Raw genomic sequence first — 18901 nt, forward strand, 5'->3', positions numbered from 1 at the left:
ACTAGCAGAAAGGTTGGCTGTTCAAACCCACCCAGAAGTGCCTCAGAAGACAGACCTGACAATCTGCTTCTGAAAGCTCACAGCTATTGAGAAGTCTATGGAGCACTTCTACTCTTGCACATGGGGTTGCCATGAGTCAGAATCAACTTGGCAGCAACCAATAACAACAATAGGTAGGGGAGAGGAGTCCCGGGGTGATGCAAATGGTTAATGCTCTACACTGCTGAATGAAAGGTTGTTGGTTCAAGTCCATTCAGAGGCACCTCAGAAGAAAGACCTGGTGATCTACTTCTGAAAGATCACAGCCACTGACATCCTTATGGAGCACAGTTCTGCTTTGACACTCATAGGCTCATTACAAGTTGAACTTAACTGGAGGTGGGAGAAGGGAATGACTACAGTTGTTTAAGAAGCCCTGAGGTGATTAAGTGAGTCAGTCACAACCACTTCTATCAGCTAAGCCAGTGATTCTCCAAGTGTGGTCACCGGACCAGCAGCATCGCATCACTTGGGAACTTTGTAGAAATGCAGATTCCCAGGCTCCATCTCATACCCATTGAATCAGACACTTTGGAGGTGGGGCCCAGAAATCAGTATTGTAACAAGCCCTCCAGGTGAATTTGATGTCCCTATGTTTGAGAACCACAGATTCAAGCAGATCTTTTCTTCCCTTCTTTTCCCACCCCTAATCTTCTTGCTGTCTTCCTGGATGAGTGGGATTCTGGTCACTGGGGGTGAGGGTGGAGAAGAATGGTTGAAATAAGCCTTATGATGAGCCCAGCCAGGAAGAGCCAGCCAGCTAGCACCTACCTGCCCCAGATGGTCATGTACTCTGCCTCCTGGGCTGGGCAAAGGCAAATACAGCTCCAAATTGCAGCCAAATACAGTGGGCAAAGATGTTTCAGAAAGTGGCTGCCAGCCTGCCTGGTCTTTCTGATGGGGAAATTATAGGATGCCAAGGCCTAAGGGAAGGAGCCTTGGTGGCACAAACAGTTAAATGCTCAACTGTTAACCAGTGGTTGGCAGTTTGAATCCATCTAGTGGCTCTGTGGGAGAAAAGACTTGATTGGCTTCCACAAGGTTACAGCCCAGAAAACCCTATGGGGCAGTTTGCTCTGTCACACGGGGTCACTGTAAGTCAAAAATGACTCTGTGGCACACAACAGGCCTAAGATGCTCCTGACCCAAGCCATAGACTTTTCAATTGCCTTATATACATGTGAAAGCTGAACAAAGAAAAATGAAGACAGAGAAGAATTGATGCATTCAAATTGTGGTATTGGCGAATAATATCGAATCAGCTATTGACTGCCAGAAGAATGAACAAATCAGTCTTAGAGGAAATGCTACTAGAATGCTCCTTAGAAGCAAGGATGGTGAGACTTTGACATTCTTACTTTGGACATGCTGTCAGGAAAGAAGAGGACATCATGTTTGGTAAGTAAAGGCTTATCAAAGACAGGAGAACCCTCAGTGAGATGGACTGAAAAACAGCCACAACAGTGGGCTCAGAGATGCCAGTGACCATGAACATGACACAGAAGTGGGTAGCATTTCCTGTCATTATATATAAAGTTGCCATGAGCTGGAACTACTTCATGGCAACTAACAAAATGCTGGCCATCTGTACCAACTATATTCGTATAGGTGGAGAAACTGAGGCCCCAGAGAGGGTCAGAAACCATCCTGTTGTTGTTGTTGTTAGGTGTTGTTGAGTCTGACTCATAGTGACCTTATGTACAACAGAATGAAATAGTGCCCAGACCTAATGAAATACTATCTTTTACTATGTAAAACAAAACAAAACCTGCACCATCCTCACAATCATTGCTATGTTTGACTCCGTTGTTGCAGTCACTGTGTCGGTCCATTTCATTGAGAGTCTTCCTCTGTTCGCTGACCCTTTACTTTGCCAACAACCTTTCATTCATGCCAAGTGTGATTGCCGGGGACTGGTCCCTCCTGATAATATGTCCAAAGTACGGGAGATGAAGTCTCACCATCCTTTGCTTCTGAGGAGTGTCTAAGGAGCATTCTGGCTATACTCCGTCCAATAGACATTTGTTCATTCTCCTGGCAGTCCAGAATTCTTTGCTGATACCATAATTCAAAGCATCAGCTCTTCTTCCTTTTTTCTTCATTGCCCAACTTCTTAGACATTTCTTAGTTTTTGGATGACTGAAGTCATACCCTAGATCTGGCCGACTCAGGCAGACCCCACCCAGCTCAGGGGCTCCTTCTCCCTATGTCCTCCATTTCTATGCTCCAGATATTGCTCTCCCTTCTACTGTCCCAAGATCGCTGAGTGAAGATCCCTTTGGAAGCCCAAAACAGCTTGAGGGTCAGCCTGAGCTGGTTCCAGCCCCAGCACTGATTCACTGGGTGCTCTTGAGCAAGTCTCTCTTTCTCTGGGCTCCATTTCTTTATTTGGAAGGCAGGGATAATTACCCAGGTGTGAGGAACACGGGATGTTCTGTATCAGACCAAGTACACCCGTTCAAATGTATTGAGCATGTGAGGTGAAGAAATGGCCCAGCCAATGGAAAAAGGCTGGGGGAGGTAAAGCTCAGGGGTATTTTGAGCAGTGAAGCCAAATGGAGCTGGTCAGGTGTGGAGGTCTGCCTTCTCTTCCCTTCTCTAGAAGGATATTGGGGAGCCCAGTGGGTCAGGGATGGATGCCCTTAGAGCTCTGAGTGCCTCCTCACTGGGCACTAATTGGGAGCTTGGGTGACCTGGTTTTCTTTTCTTTTTTTTTTTTTTCAGTTATGATTTGGGTGCAAGTTTACAGAGCTGAGATTGGAAACCCACATTTGCTTGGCAGCAACCCATCCCCGCAAGCTCCTGATCCCAGGCTTCTGGGGCCTCCAGCTCAGATACTGATCTGCTTCGTCCCTTTGAGAAAGCTACTTTATTATTTATTTATTTATTTATTTTCATTGTGTTTTGGGTTAAAGTTTACAGAGCAAATTCATTTTCCATACAGTAGTTCATATACATTTTGTTTCACGACATTGACTGCATCCCCAAAACATAACAGCTCTCTTCTCACTTCCTCCCTGTGGTTACCTTTTCCTTGTATCCTTCTTTCCCATGCATTCCTGCCCTCTGAGCAATCTCTCTGTGCAAATACTATCTTCTGATCTCCGTCATTGATTGTTCTAAGGAGTGTACCTACCTGATGTAAATGTTGACCTTATATGCCTGCCTATTGTTTGCCTGGAAGCCACAGGAGTGAGTTCAATTCCAGGCCCGAAGAGTCACTAGCAGACATAGACTCAGGGGTTTCACCAGTCTCTAACAGATCAGTAAGCCTGGTCTTCTTTATTATTTTGAGTTTTGTTCTACATTTTTCTCCCATTCTATCCAGGATCTCCTATTTTGATCCCTTTCTGAGTGGTTGACAGTGGTAGCTGGGCACCATCTAGTTCTCCTGGTCTCAGGGTCATGTAGGCTGAAGTTCATATTGTCCACTAGTCCCTTGGATTAATTGTTTCCATCCATCTTTGTTTTTTTTCATTCTTCTTTGCTCCAAACAAGGTAAGACCAACTGTTCCATCTAGATGGCTGTTTGAAGCTTTTAAGACCTCACTACTCACCAAAGTAGGATGTAGAACAATGTTTTTGTGTAGTATGTTATGTCGGCTCAGCTTGATGTCCCCCCGACTATGGTCCCGAGCCCACAGGCCCAACAATTCGCTCCCTCAGGGTGCTTGGCTATGGCTAAGAAGCTATCACAACTTTGTCCCCTGTTAGTTCGATTTATATGAACGTTTTTATAGCACACACAGATACATATGTAGAAGTATCGTCTGCCAAACTTATATATGGTCGTGGGTATATTCCCTTTTGCCTAGGCATACCTGATCATTCAGTCTGTCTACCTATTTATCCACCCATAGATTAATGTTTGTTATTACTGACATGGTGTTTTGATGTTTGTTTGTTTAATGTAGTTTCTCACTATTCATTTACTCAGTCTTTCCACAGTGTTATAAGAAAAAGGTAGCATAGTGCCTAAGGCACTTCACTGCTAACCAGAAGGCTGGAGGTTCAAACCCACCAGCCACTCAGAAGGAAGGTTGGGCAATCTACTTCCATAGTGATACTGCCTCGGTAATCCAAGGAGGGGTCGCTTTGAGTTGGGTCTGACTCGACAGCATGTAACAACAACAACAACATAAGAAAAAAAGTCAAGCAGGGTAAGGAAGTGTGGAGAGAGATGAGGATAGACCATTATATTAGTGAGTGAAAGATTGGGAAATGCCTATCCAAGGAAGTGATTTTTGAACACTGGTATGAATAAGGGAGCAACAGGCAGAGAAAACTGCAAAGCAAGTGCAGAGCCTGAAGCTGGAATGTGGTACGTTCCAGGAATGGCAAGGAGGCCAGAGTAGGGCACTGCAGAAAGTAGAGATGAAGTCCAGGGGGTGAGTGGGGACCAGATCATGCAGGGCCTTGCTGGAAATGCCAAGGAGTGTGACTTCTGCTCTCTAAGGGTGATGGAAGTCAATGGAGAGTCTTTGGATGATGTCAAAGGTTAACATACTTGGCTGCTAACTGAAAGGTTGCAGGTTCAAGTCCACCCAGAGATGCCTCAGAAGAAAGGCCTGCTGATCTCCTTCTAAAAAACCAGCCACTGAAAACCCTCTGGAGCACAGTTCTGCCCTGACACATGTGGGGTCACCATGAGTTGTAATCACCTTGATGGCAATGTTTTTTTTTTTTAATTTTATTTTTTATTGTGGTAAAGTGGAGTAGGGGGGACAGGATTAAATGTGTTTTTTTCCCCCATTTATATTTTTAAGGAAGTGTACTTTTAAGCTGTTGTTGTTGTTAGGTGCCCTCAAGTTGATCCCAACCTAGCAACCCTATGTACAACAGAATGAAACACTGCCTAGTCTTGTGCCATCCTCACAATCATTGCTATCCTTGACCTTATTGTTATAGCCACTGTGTCAGCCCATCTCATTGAGGGTCTTCCTCTTTCCCCCTGACCCTCTGCTTTACCAAATATGATGTCCTTCTCCAGGGATATGATAGCTATCCAAACTACCTGGGATGATGTCTTGTCATCTTTGCTTCTAAGGAACATTCTGGTTGGACTTCTTCTAAAACAGATTTGTTCATTCTTCTAGTATATTCAGTATTCTTTGCAGACACCATAATTCAAAGGCATCAATTCTTCTTCAGTCTTCCTTATTCATTGGCCAGCTTTCACACGCATTTGATGCAATTGAAGATATTATGGTTTGGGTCAGATGCACCTTAATCCTCAAGGTGACATTGCTTTTTAACTTTAAGAGGTCTTTTGCAGCAGGTTTGCCCAATGCAGTGTGCTGTTTGATTTCTTGACTTCTGCTTCCATGGGAATTTATCGTGGATCCAAGTAAAATGAAATTCTCGATGACTTCAATATTTTTTCCATTTATGATAATGTTGCTTATTGGTCCAGTTGTGAAAGTTTTTGTTTTCTTTATGTTGAGATGTAATACAACTGAAGTCTATTGTCTTTGATCTTCATTAGTAAGTGCTTAGAGTCCTCTTCACTTTCAGCAAGATTTTTGTTGTTTTGTTGTTATGTGTCATAGAGTCAGACCTGACTCAAAGTGACCCCTCCTTCGGTTTCCAAGACGATATCACTGTGGATGGATTGTCCAACCTCCCTTCTGAGGAGTGGCTGGTGGGTTTGAACCGCCAGCCTTCTGATTAGCAGTCAAGTGCCTTAGGCCTTATGCCACCAGAGCTCCTAGCATGGTTTTAGGCATTTGTTATTACCCAAGCAAACCATATTTATTCTAAAAATACTGTTGTTGTTGTTGTGTGCTGTCAGTGGATTCTGACTCATAGCAATCTTACAGGACAAAGTAGAACTGCCACAGAGGGTTTCCAAGGCTGTAAATCTTTACAGAACACACTGCTACATTTTTCCCCAAAAGAGTAGCTGGTGGATTCAAACTACCAACCCTTTGATTGTCAGCCAAGGACTTTAACCATTGTGCCACCAGGGCCCTTAAAAAAAGTGTATTAGGTAATACAAATAAGCCAAAAGCAAAACAAAAGCCAAGTCACTCTTAATATCTCCCAGAAATAAGACTTGCTCACTCTTTTGGTACATATCTAAAAAAACATTTATATTTTAAAAATTGGGATCACATTGTCCTTAAGGTGTTACAATCTGCTTCTTCACTCAATCTATTGTGAAGTGGAAATTTCATAGCTGGGTAACTATTGACATGGAAAGAAAAATGTTTAGATTAGAAAATTCTTAAAACACCCAGTGGGAAGGCCCCAGGGTGACCCACTTCTACCTGAAGTCTCTGAAGCCAGTTGAGAAATGGGACTGAAGGATTTCTGTCAAGGGGCCCAGGAAGAAGGCCCCTAAAGATTTGGCTGCAGCCATTCCCAGAAGAGGGGTTGGATGAGATGAACTCAGGGAAGGCCCTTTTGGCCTTGAACCATGTGTCAATGACAGGAGCCCATGCTCCTGTCACCATGACCCATGGGCATAAATAAGGCCATATACAAAGTGACTAGGGCCACATAGAAGGAAGGTAAGCATGGGGTGTGTGTGGGGGGATGTCTGAAGAGGGGGAAGTGGGATGGACAGGTAGTGTTTGGGTTGAAGTGAAGGGGGAGTAGGGTCTCAGCAGGTCAGACAGTGAAGGAGGGTGTTTTAGACAGAACACACAGCATCAGCTAGGGTGCAGAAGTGAAGAGACTTTGGAAATATTTAGGGAAGGCTGGTGGGCCAGTCCACAGGAATTTCTTTCCAGAGAAGTCCATTTCCTCAGGCATCCCTTCCAGCCCATACATATGCAGACACACATGCTCATCCCAAAGAGATGCTTCTTGGAGTCCAGCCTCAGTCCCTCTTCTGCATCTGTGCCCTGTGCAGTGGCTTCAGTAAGGCATGTGGGGTTGAGGGGGTTGCAGACTGCATTGAGTGACAACATCAGAGGGGGTGACACCAAAATGACTGTCTATAAATTTTTTGTGCAGTGTTTCAACAGAAATTTATTATTAAAAAAAAAAATCCCTGGTGTTAGTTTTAACAACAAAAACATTTTTCCTAAGCCCGGCTTACATATAGCAATATACATACAAGGCTACAATTCCATGCTAATTGACTTTTTGAACCTTCTAATGTGCTCTGGTTGGAACTGCCATGATTACCCAGTTGCAGTGACACTTGCCTGCTAACCAGACGGCTGGCGGTTCAAATCCACCAGCCACTCCTCGGAAGGAAGGTTGGGCAATCCTACTTCCGTAGTGATACTGCCTCGGAAACCCAAGAAGGGGTCGCTATGAGTCGGGGCCGACTTGACGGCACATAACAACAACAACAACAACAAGTGACACTTTGTATCACATGGATTCATCTGCACACTCTGCTGTCTTCCTTGCTGCTGGTGTTTTTATAGTAGCTGCTTTTGTCAAATTTTCTGGTGTTTTAGCTAATATTATGGTAATTGTTATTATTGTTGTTGTCATGGGCCAGCTAGTCGGCTACGACTCATAGCGACCCCTCATTGGGTTTCCGAACAATCTACAGAAGTAGATTGCCCAACCTTCCTTCCGAGGAGTGGCTAGTGGGTTTGAACTACCAGCCTTCTGGTTAGCAGTCAAGTGCCTTAGGCACTATGCTACCAGAGCTCCTATTATGATAATTAGTATTTGTGAATGTATATCAACAACTTTTTTAGGATGAAGTAGTAATTAAAGGAAAAGAAGGAGAAAAATCAAAAAAGGCTTCTGCTCAGTTGCTAATAATGTTGTAACTAATAATATAATTCAATGTAGAAAGATTTTACAAACAATTTTGTTGTTAGTATTCGTATAATCTAAGAAATACTGTTCTGAGATGCCGTCAGATTGGTTCTGACTCATAGTGACCCTATGTACAACAGAACGAAACACTGCTGGGTCCTGCACGAGCCTCACAATCATTGCTACATTCGAGCCCTTGTGGCTACTGTGTCAATCCATCTTGTTGAGGATCTTTCTTTTTTTCATTGATTCTGCATTTTACCAAGTATGATATACTTCCCCAGAGCCCTTCTGAAAACATGTCCACAGTTCGTGAGATGATGTCATCATCACTTCTAAGGAGCATCATGACTGTACTTCTTCCTAGACAGATTTATTTGTCCTCTGGCGGTCCATAATATATTCAATGTTCTTCACCGATACCTTAATTCAAAGGCATCAATTCTATATTTATCACATACTATTCTATGATCAAAACTGGTATTAAACATTACTAAGGATCCAGTCCCTGAAGAATGATATCATGCTTGGTAAAGTAGAGGGTCAGTGAAAAAGGAGAAGACCCTCAACAAGATGGGTTGACAGTGGCTGCAATGATGGATTCAAGCACAGCAAGGATTGTGAGGATGGCACAGGACCAGGCAGTGTTTTGTTCTTTTGTACACAGGGTCACTATGAGTCAGAGCTGTCTTGACAGCATTTAATAACAAAGGGTTCTGTGTGGTCTGATATTAGAGGAGGCCTATGAGGGGGGTAACACTATGGGTGACACCACCTCTAGTGATGCCACTAAGCCTGTGCCCTCTGGTCCTGCCCTCCCTCACATATTGACATACTCACATACTCTCCCAGGCCACCAGCTTCTCTCCTCATTCCCTTTCCCCTGTTCCCAACTACTGGGAAGCTAGGAACACTTTTCCTCTCTGGGCCTGAATTTCTTCGTGTGTGCAATTGGGGATGAGGAAAGTATTAGACTAGTTAGGTTTTAAAGTTTCTTCTATTTCTAAATCTCTAGTTCTGGGCTCTGGTAGCGTAGTGCCTAAGGCACCTGACTGCTAACCAGAAGGCTGGTGGTTCAAACCCACCGGCCACTCTTCGGAAGGAAGATGGGGCTATCTACTTCCGTAGTGATACTGCCTCGGAAACCCAAGGAGGGGTCACTATGAGTCGGATCTGACTCGACGGCACATAACAACAACAAGTTCTGGGCCACTCCATGGCTTCTCACAGCCCTCAGGGGCCATTTCCAGCCTCCATGGCTTAGCTCTGTGATGCCTGATTTTCCTTCCCACACCCTTTCCCCATCTGCTTCCTTCCCTCCCTACCAGTCCTCTCTGATCTCCTTTCCTTTCATAGCTGTCTTGTTAGTTAATTCCATAAGAGCCCAGAAAGGCTTGGACAATTGTCCCCATTCTGCAGATGAGCCCATAGTACTCAAGTCCACTGAGGAGTTCATAGGGGAAGGGGATTTCCGCCTCCCCCCCCCCCCACACACACACACCATCATTGACCTTCCCTGGCCCCTACTGACTTCTGGGGCACTTCTCTCAGGACAATCTGGCTTGAGAAGTTTCCTGACTTTGAGACCCTGAGAGTCTGTTCCTGTTGTTGGCCCAGACAGACCTGATGCTCACAGCTCAGTGCTTACCTTTCTGAACTACAGCCTATATCAAGGGGCAGTTGAGAGTCTCCCAAGGTATTTGTGAAAGAGCCTTGGTGGCACTCTGGTAAAGTGCTTAGCTGCTAACTGACAGGTTAGCAATTTGAACCCACTGGCACTTTGGGGGAAAAAGATGTGGCAGTCTGCTTCTGTAAAGATTAAAGCCTTAGAAACCCTACAGTGCAGTTCTACTCTGTCCTATCGGGTCCTTATGAGTTGGAATTGACTTGAAAGCAGCTGATTTTGGAAGATGTTTGCAAGCCTGGGAGCCTGGGGCTTATAACTTCTGCCTTGGTTTCCAGATTCCAGGGAACTCTGATTCTCCAAACAATTTTCCCCCAGGTACAGCCTGAACAAGTTTCCCTCCTTCCCCCATTCTGCAGGCTTCTACCAGAGGTTCCTCAGTTGTCCTGTCCATCCAGAAGTCTAACCCCCTCTCTTTCATGCTGCAATTACAGATTTTTGCTGGTCTTCAGCTGCCTGGTGCTGTCCGTGCTGTCCACCATCCAGGAGCACCAGGAACTTGCCAATGAGTGTCTCCTCATCTTGGTGAGTGTCAGGAGCCCAGGTCTGAGGGAGACTGTGTGAGGTTACACCTCTGGGCTAAGGGCTGAAGGTAGAAAGCTTCTTATACCATGGCTCAGACAGTGCCTTGCTGTGCTTTGTGCCCTGGGCTGGTGGCTGCCCCTCTCTGGGCTTCATCCCCAGCCTTAGAGCAGGTTAGAGAGGATAGTGGGGAACTTCCTGCTTCTAGGTGAGGGCTTATGATGGGCGCAGAGGAAAACAAGTGAGTCAGCCCTATACCTTCTCAGGACAAAAACTGCTAACCCCACCCCTGATTTTTTTTTGGGGCGGGGGGGCTAATCAGAAGAACCTTGGAGGGGAATGGCTGACAGCCACCCCCCCACTCCCTCCCATCCCATGCCCCATACACACCCAATCAGGTTAGAATCTGGGATGGCTAACGGGGAGAGGGGGTTAAAGGGCAGAAAACACCAGACAGCTCCTGGGGGCTGTGAAGGGGGGGGCAGACTTGGGCTTTCAGTATCCTTAGAGGACATGGAAGGAGCCACATGCCTTTCTGGAATCCTTCCCAGGTCCATCCAGATGGTATAAGGAGAGGTGGTCTGAGGGGGTCCTAGTCCCCTAAACCCAAGGACTCGGGGTTGGGTTAGTGCTATGCCCTGTGCCCGGTCCCTGAGAGTGGGGACCAGAACTCAGGCCCCTGGTCCCACAGGAGTTTGTGATGATCGTGGTGTTTGGCCTTGAGTACATCATCCGCGTCTGGTCCGCTGGATGCTGCTGCCGTTATCGAGGATGGCAGGGCCGCTTCCGCTTTGCCAGAAAACCCTTCTGTGTTATCGGTAATAAGGGCCGCTCACCCGCGCCTGACCCCTGACCCCAAGCCCTAAGGTCGACATTGACCCCATTCTTGAGCCCCACCCTGGGTGCTGACACCTACTCAACGGATCCTCTCCCTACCCTCAAGGCTCCAGGAATCCCTGACCCCGGGTCTGGACGCGGGTGGGTTGGCTCCCTGGTGCTGGCCGTGACCTCGTCATCCCTGCCCTTGCAGACTTTATTGTGTTCGTGGCCTCGGTGGCGGTCATCGCCGCGGGCACCCAGGGCAACATCTTTGCCACGTCTGCGTTGCGCAGCATGCGCTTCCTGCAGATCCTTCGCATGGTGCGCATGGACCGCCGCGGTGGCACCTGGAAGCTGCTCGGCTCGGTGGTCTACGCGCACAGCAAGGTGAGGCCCGAGGGGGTGAGAGAAACCTAGGGACAGGGCAGAGGGCGGTATCAGAGGGGCCTGTGTGTGAGGCGGCGTTGAGGTGGGGGCTAAGACGCGGGGCAAGGAGGTGGCCGAAGCTGGGCAGGGGGCAGTGCCTGAAAGGGAACCTAGGGAGTCGAGACCTAGGCAAGAGGTGGAGCCTGAAGAGAGGTTATTGACGGGACCTGATTGGGGTGGGGCCTGGGTGGGGCCTGGGAGCCATGACCAGGCCAGGAGGCGGGGCCTGAGGGGTGAAGCTTGACGGTCTCACTTGGAAGCTTCTGTCTTGGGTGGGGGTGTATGCTCATAGCAAAGTGGGGCTGGGGTTAGACTAGATGTGGGACTGGGATCTAAAACTGAAAATGGGACTTAGGAGGCCCGGCTAGGTGTGATCTTGGGGTGCTGAGGGTAGAACCAAGGACAGGGCCGGGGTGTGCCCTAGGGTTGTGTAGGGGCCTGGCCTTTTTGAGAGGATTCCTGGTAGCGCAAGTGGGTAAGCTCTCCGCTGGTAACAGAAGATTCAGCAGTTGGAACCCATCAGCCACTCCTTGGGGGAAAGATGTGGCAGCCTGCTCCCGTAAAGATTTACAGCCTTGGAAACCCTACTGGGGGGGGGGGTTTCTATCCTGTAGGGTCCCTATGAGTTGGAATCAACTAGATGGCAGTGGGTTTGTTTGGTTTGGGGATTGGCCTTTTTGAGAAGGTGGGGAAGGATCTCCTTGAAGGGAGGAGTTGAAAAGAAAGGCTAGTCCCCACTGGTACTTTTGTCCCCACCAAGAGTATGCCTGGAGGTGCTCTGGGAGCCTACCACCTCCCCTGCAGCCTGGGGCTTTCCTCCCTCCCTCAGGTGGGCACAGCCTTCCTCACGCCCCTGCCTCTGCGGGCCTGTGGTCTCACCCACTGTTGTCCCCGCAGGAGCTGATCACAGCCTGGTACATCGGGTTCCTGGTGCTCATCTTTGCCTCCTTCCTGGTCTATCTGGCCGAGAAGGATGCCAATTCCGACTTTTCTTCGTATGCTGACTCGCTCTGGTGGGGCACGGTGCGTGAGGGTCTGTACAAGACCTCCCTTCCTTCGGGACCCTCCCTGGGAACTTCCGGAAAAGCCTGTCCATTGTGACCCCAGCCCGGAGGTTAAATAGACCCGTCCTCTTCCTAGAGCACCCTGTGACTGGCCCCTGTGGATGACCCCAGGCTAGCCCCCAAGCCTATTCCAGTGAACCTGCTTGTGCCCCCAGCTAACCCTTCACTTCAAGCTCTGTGACCTGTACCCGTTCCTCCAACCAGCACTAGGAGAATCTGCCTGTGCAATCAGCCCCCGTGACAACTCATTGTGACCAACCCCTGTGGGTGAACCTTGTGCCCCTTTGCCTGTGCCCTCAACAAGCTCCTGTAGATGGTCCCTGTGACCAATCCTGTGGATAATCCGTTTGTGCCCCTAGATTACTCTGACGACCATTGGCTATGGTGACAAGACGCCGCATACATGGCTAGGCAGGGTCCTGGCTGCCGGCTTTGCCTTACTGGGTATCTCCTTCTTCGCCCTGCCCGCCGTGAGTTCCCCTGCCTCTCTGTTCCCCTCCTCTGAGGATGGCCCAGCCTCTGGGAGGGACCTGGGGGTAGGGCCTGCTGACTTGCTGGCCTGCATTGCCAGGGCAGAGCCTGGCATGGGCAGGGATGGGATGCCCTGGAAACCTCTTACTGCCCTGTGTTCCCCCAACCATGCCCTTCCCCCCCCCCAGGGCATCCTGGGCTCTGGATTTGCCCTGAAGGTCCAGGAGCAGCACCGGCAGAAGCACTTCGAGAAACGGAGGATGCCAGCAGCCAACCTTATCCAGGTATCGGAAGCCCAGGGGGCTCTGTGGAGCAGGGTGGTATAACTGAACTGGTAGGCCAACCCTGTTTGCCTGACCCTGTGCAGTGGTCTATGTGAATCAGCTGCACAACAATGACTCCACTCTGAAGCACAGAGAGGAGATGTCATTTTTTTGAGGTCCTGTGCCAAGTTGGAGGTGGAGCTGGGATGGTGACAGAGGTCAGAAAAATTTCCTCATATCAGATGCCTAGTTTAGGGCCAGCTAGGGCTGTCTTATTGCCCTTCTGTAGCCCCAACTCCACATGGCCTGGGGTGGGGAGAGACCTGGACCAGAGCTATTCAATGCAGTGGCAACAGCATATACAAAGGCCCCGTGGTACATGGTATGTTTGATGAACTTTAAGGAAGCCAGTGAGGCTGGAACAAAAAGCTCTAGGGGTGTATATTAGAAGGGGTTGGATAGGTGGACAGGACCCAGACCTGGAGTCCATAGGGAGGAGTTTTAAGTTTTCTTAAGAGCAGTGGGAAACCACTGACAGGTATGAAGTAGGAGAGTGGTTGACATGATCAGATTTGTGTTTTGAAAAGAGGTGAATTGATTGGAGGGTGACCAAGATGGGTTGGGAAACCAGGAAAGGAGGATCTGGTAAGGCAGGGCTGGTAATGGCAGAGGACATGGAAAGAAGGGGCAGATTCTGAATATTTAGGTAGTAAAATTAGTGACAGTCTTCCACTGCTCTTTATAAGGTTTTCACTGGCCAAGTTTTTTAGAAGTAGATTGCTTTCTTCTTAGTCTGTCTTAGTCTGGAAGGTCCACTAAAACCTGTTTACCATGAGTGACCTTGCTGGTATTTGAAATACCTGTGATATAACTTCCAGAACCACAGCAATTTGACAAACTGACAGATGAGTGACAGGAACAGTCCCTTGAGATGGACATAATGCTTCGTAAAATAGAGGGTGGCAAAAAAGGAGGACCCTCAACAAGATGGATTGACACAATGGCTACAGCAGTGCTCCCAAACATAGCAACAGTTGTGAGTGTGGCGCAGGACTGGGCAGTGTTTCATTTTGTTGTACATGGGATTGCTATGAGTTGGAACTGACTTGATGGTACCTGACCCCTCCTTGGGTTTCTGAACGGTATCACTAAGGAAGTAGATTGCCCAGCCTTCCTTCCGAGGAGTAGCTGGTGGGTTTGAACCGCCAGCCTTCTGCTTAACAGTCAAGTACCTTAGGCACTACACCACCAGAGCTCCTAACAACAACAAAATTAGTGACATTAGGAGGGGAGAGGAAGGTGGCAGAGTGATTTTGAGATTTCTGGTTTGCCAAACTAGGTGCTTGTTGGTTCTACTCTTTGGGTAGGGATCAGATTTGGGTGTGAAGAATATGAGTTTGCCTTGTGGCATCTGAGGGACCCTTGAAACTTTGAGTGCTTATCTTGAGGAGGCAGCTGGATGTGCAGGTCTGCAGCCAAGAGGGGAGGATCGGACTGGGAAGAGAAAGTTGGGAGTCACTGCAAGTAGATGGTAATAAAGCCCTGGGCATGAATGAGCTTTGGGAGGGTGGGGAAGAAGAACAGAAGGCCCAAATTGGGCTTTTAGGAACCCCATTGTTTAATGGCTGAACTTGTGAAGTTGAACTGGTCAAGGAGACAGAGAAGGAACAGCCAGAGAGGTAGGTGAGAAACTAGGAGCCTGGGGCCTCAGTTTCCCTCAGCGTATTGAGGTGCTCTGATAGGTAGGCTGATTTCCAGTGACTCTGATTTGATGTTGGCTGATTCTTAGGGGTGTGTGCAAGAGAAATCCCTGTAGAAAATGTTTTAGGGAATGCTGTCACAGCCCACCTCTGCCAGGCCCCAAGCATGCCATCCTCTGATCCCCAAATCCAGGTCTAATTCAATTCCTCTTTATCTCCCCTCCCCAGGGTAGAGCCCTCCCCCCAGTCTCTGCTATCTTCAGCCACCAGCTGAGCTTTTCCTTCTTGGCATCCTGTGGGGCACAATGGCCACTGTCCCCCAGGGAGCTGGCCTTCCAAGGGACATTGTAGGGGGCAGGCGGCTGGCACTGTCCTTGCCGAGAGACAGCTGGTATTGTGGTACCCATAATTAATGAGGCAGCTTTGGCAGCTGCTCTCCAGCCCAAGCCAGGGGCCTAGGCAAGCAGGAGGTAAAAATATTCCTGTCCTGGGAGGGCCCCTGGTCAGTGACGCTAGCAGTGGGCAGCCCCTTAAGAACAAAAGGCACCCAAAAAAGAGGGCTACCCAGGGCCCAGTTCTGCTTCGTTCTGGCAGCTTCCATGTCTCCCCACCCTTGCTGGCCACCCCACTCACAGGTCTTACTATGGTTGGAGGGAGAGAGATGGGTCTTCCTGCTGCCTGGGCTGCATCCCTTCTGCTGCATAGGAAACCTTGCATGCCGTGGATGCTGAAGGGTTGCTAGGTGATGCTCTTTCCTTCCTTCCTCAGCCCTCAGTGCTTCCTTGGATAGTGCAGGGAAACTGGGAAAGATGGAATAGAATTGTTATCAGTATTAATTCATTCAGCCAGCATTCATTTGCCAAATACTCACTAACCCCTACCATGTGCCAGACACTATACTTGGCACTGAGATTTTAGTGGACCAAGATGGAGCTTACAGTCTAGGGGAGAGGAAGATATTAATCAAATACACAATTAATAGATGCCAATTGACTGTAGTAAGACAGATAGCAAGAGTGTTTAACAGAGGAGTCTGGTGTTAAGTACCTACTGTGTGCCAGGCCCTGAGGTTGCCATTCATTAGCTCATTTAATCCTCACAACACTCTGTTAGGTAAGTAGCATTACTTTAGCTCTGTTTTTCAGGTGAGAAGACTAAGGCTCTGAAGCTTTACTTAATTTGCTCGCACTAGTAAGGGATGGAAGGAGTCTTGCTGGCACAGTGGTTACAGTGCTTGGCTGCTAACCACAGTATCAGTGATTTGAACCTACCAGCCACTCCATGGTAGAAAGATGTGGCAGTATGCTCTCATAGAGATTGCAGCCTTGGAAACACAATGGAGTAGTTCTACCCTGTCATATAGGATTGCTGTGAGTTGAAATCGACTTGATGGCAACAGGTTTGTTTTTCAGTTAGGAAGGGGCAAAGCTGAAATCAGAAACTCATGTCTGCTTGAGAGCAGAACCCCAGCTCTTAATGCCAGTGGTCTGGGGGCTCCATCTGGGATGCTGACCTGCTTCATCACCTTGAGAAAGTCACTATTTTTAAAAATTGTGACTTGGGTTAAAGTTTACAGAGCAAACTCATTTTCCGTACAACAGTTAATATACATTTTGTTTCATGACATTGACTGCAGTTTCCATATTAACAGCTCTCTTCCCACTTCTTCCCTCTGGTTACCTTTTCCCTGTGTCCTTCCTTTCCTGTCCTTTGCATTCCTGTGCTTTGAGCTATCTCCTTCTGCAAATACTGCCCTTCTGGTCACCCATGGTTGGTTGTTCTCAGGAATGTACCTACCTAGTATAAATGTTCACTTTATGTGTCTGTCTGTTGTTTGGCTGGAAGCCATGTGAGTGAGTTCAGTTCCAGGCCTGAAAAGTGACTAGGGCCCATAGTCACAAGGGCTTTACCAGTCTCTATCAGACTAGTAAGAGTAAGCCTGGTATATATGTATGTATGTATGTGTATGTGTGTGTGTGTGTGTGTGTATATATATATATATATATATATATATATGTATGTATATATATATATATGTATATATATATATGTATATGTATATATATGCTGTCGAGTTGGCCCCAACTTATAACGACCCCTCCTTGGGTTTTCGAGGTGGTATCACTATGGATGTAGACTGCCCAACCTTCCTTCTGAGGAGTGGCTGTGGGTTTGAACCACCAGCCTTCTGGCTAGCAGTCAAATAAATGCCTTAGGCACTATGCTACTAGAGCTCCTATATGTGTGTGTGTGTGTGTGTGTATATATATATATATATATATATATATAGTGATTTGGGTGAAAGTTTGCAGAGCAAATTTGTTTTCCATACAGAAGTTCATACATATTTTGTTTCATGACATTGACTGCAATTCCCCACAATGTAACAGCTCTCTTCCCTTTCCTCCCTGTGTCCTTCTTTCCTTTGCATTCATGCCCCTGAGCTATCTCCCTTTGCAAACACCACTGCCCTTCTATTCTTCCATGACTGATTGCTCTAAGGAATGTATCTATCTGATGTAAATATTTACCCTATATGCCTATCTCTTGTTTGTCTGGAAGCCACAGGAGTGAGTTCAGTTCCAGACCTGAAGGGTAACTAGCATAGTCTCGGGGATCTTACCAGGCTCTATCAGACCAGTAAACCTGGTCTTTTTTTTATGATTTTGAGTTTTGTTCCCCATTTTTCTCCCACTCTATTCAAGACCTTCTATTTTGATCCGTTTCTGAGTGGTTGAGAGTGGTAGCTTGGCACCATCTAGTTCTTCTGGTCTCAGGGTCAGAGTTTCACTTGGCCCCCTAGTCCCTTGGTCTAATTGTTTCTGTGTGTCTTTGGTATTCTTCATTCTTCTTTGCTTTGGATGAGGGGCAAATTGTTGCATCTTAGATGGCCATTTTCAAGCTTTTAAGACCTCAGTTGCTACTCACCTAAGTAGGATGTGGACCACTGTTTTTGTGTAGTTTGTTATGCCAGTTGGGCTTGCTGGGAAGTCACTTTTCTTTAGGCCTCAGTTTGTTTGGCTGGCCCTGCTGATGGCTATAGAATTGCAACTGATCTCTGGTTCTCAGTACCCTCTGCTGACTCAAGGACTGGGTTCTTTCAGGGGCAGGGGGCAGAGAGGCCTCGCTGATGCTATCTCCCCCTCCCCATCTCCATCCCACCAGGCTGCGTGGCGCCTGTACTCCACTGACACAAGCCGGGCCTACCTGACAGCCACCTGGTACTACTACGACAGTATCCTCCCATCCTTCAGGTAGGGCCTGCTGGGGATGGGGAGGTGAGGAGGGGGGCTGGCAGTAATGTCCCTTGAGGACAAGTGCCTGGGACTCAGCCCTAGAGCATGGGGAGGGATGACAGCTCCCATGGGAGCATCTGGGGCTGGCTCTGCCAACCCAGTGTAACTCAAGAGCCTTGAGTGTCCTCTCTCCCACTCTAGTATACTCAGGGAAGTGGGTAGACACAAGACATGGGGCATGGGCCCTGCCCCACTGGCTGAGTCTCAGGCCCTGGAGTGCTGGCAGTCCACATGTTCACCCACGAGTGATGCCACCCAGGATAGTAGCACAGCCAGCTCATCTCCCCTCAGTCTTAGGTGGCAGCAATGTTAACCTTTACCAGCTTGGTGTATTGCAGCTGGGTAGAACATGGGTGTGCGTGAGAACATGTGTGTTAGAGTTGGGTGTCAGGGCCCACCGAGCATGCCCATGAGTGAATATGTGTGCACTTTCACTGTGCCAGGAGCTCTGGTGGTGCAGCTGTTAAAGCATTTGGCTGCTAACCAAAAGGTTGGTGGTTCAAATCCATTAGCCACTCCTCGGGAGAAAGATGAGGTAGTCTGTTTCTGTAAAGATTTACAGCCTTATGAGGCAGCTCTACTCTGTTCTATAAGGTCACAATGAGTCAGAATCAACTCAATGGCAGTGGGTTTACTGTGCCAGGCAGCAGCCTCAGGGTCCAAAAGGGGGTTTTCCCTACTGGCCCATGCCAGGCCAAAACTGCAAGGGGGTGGTTCCATGCAAGAGATTATTAATAGCATCACCAAGGTACGTGTGGCCAGGTGCCTGGCCAGGCCCTCCGGCAGGAACGAAGACCATGGAGCCTGGCTCAGTACCGTAGGCAGCCAGGCATCAGGCACACTGCTGGGCCAGGCTGCTGTGCTCAGCACTTCTGCGGGCATCTTTTTG

The 18901-nt window shown here is 48.0% G+C and overlaps 1 protein-coding gene across 1 annotated transcript in view; it reads left to right on the forward strand.

The window, feature by feature from the left end:
• The window catches only part of KCNQ4 (potassium voltage-gated channel subfamily Q member 4), a 71391-nt gene that overhangs the window by 33156 nt on the left and 19334 nt on the right, over window positions 1-18901 (forward strand). Inside the window, exons 3-9 of the mRNA XM_007952709.2 lie at window positions 9886-9976; window positions 10665-10791; window positions 11004-11179; window positions 12116-12241; window positions 12642-12752; window positions 12942-13037; window positions 17882-17970. Of these exons, the coding sequence (XP_007950900.2) occupies window positions 9886-9976; window positions 10665-10791; window positions 11004-11179; window positions 12116-12241; window positions 12642-12752; window positions 12942-13037; window positions 17882-17970 (816 nt within the window). The remainder of the gene's footprint in view (window positions 1-9885; window positions 9977-10664; window positions 10792-11003; window positions 11180-12115; window positions 12242-12641; window positions 12753-12941; window positions 13038-17881; window positions 17971-18901) is intronic.

Source organism: Orycteropus afer, unplaced genomic scaffold (genome assembly GCF_000298275.1).
Source record: "Orycteropus afer afer isolate SDZICR_OR568_19922 unplaced genomic scaffold, OryAfe1.0 scaffold00355, whole genome shotgun sequence".
In the NCBI taxonomy this organism is placed as follows: Eukaryota; Metazoa; Chordata; class Mammalia; order Tubulidentata; family Orycteropodidae; genus Orycteropus; species Orycteropus afer.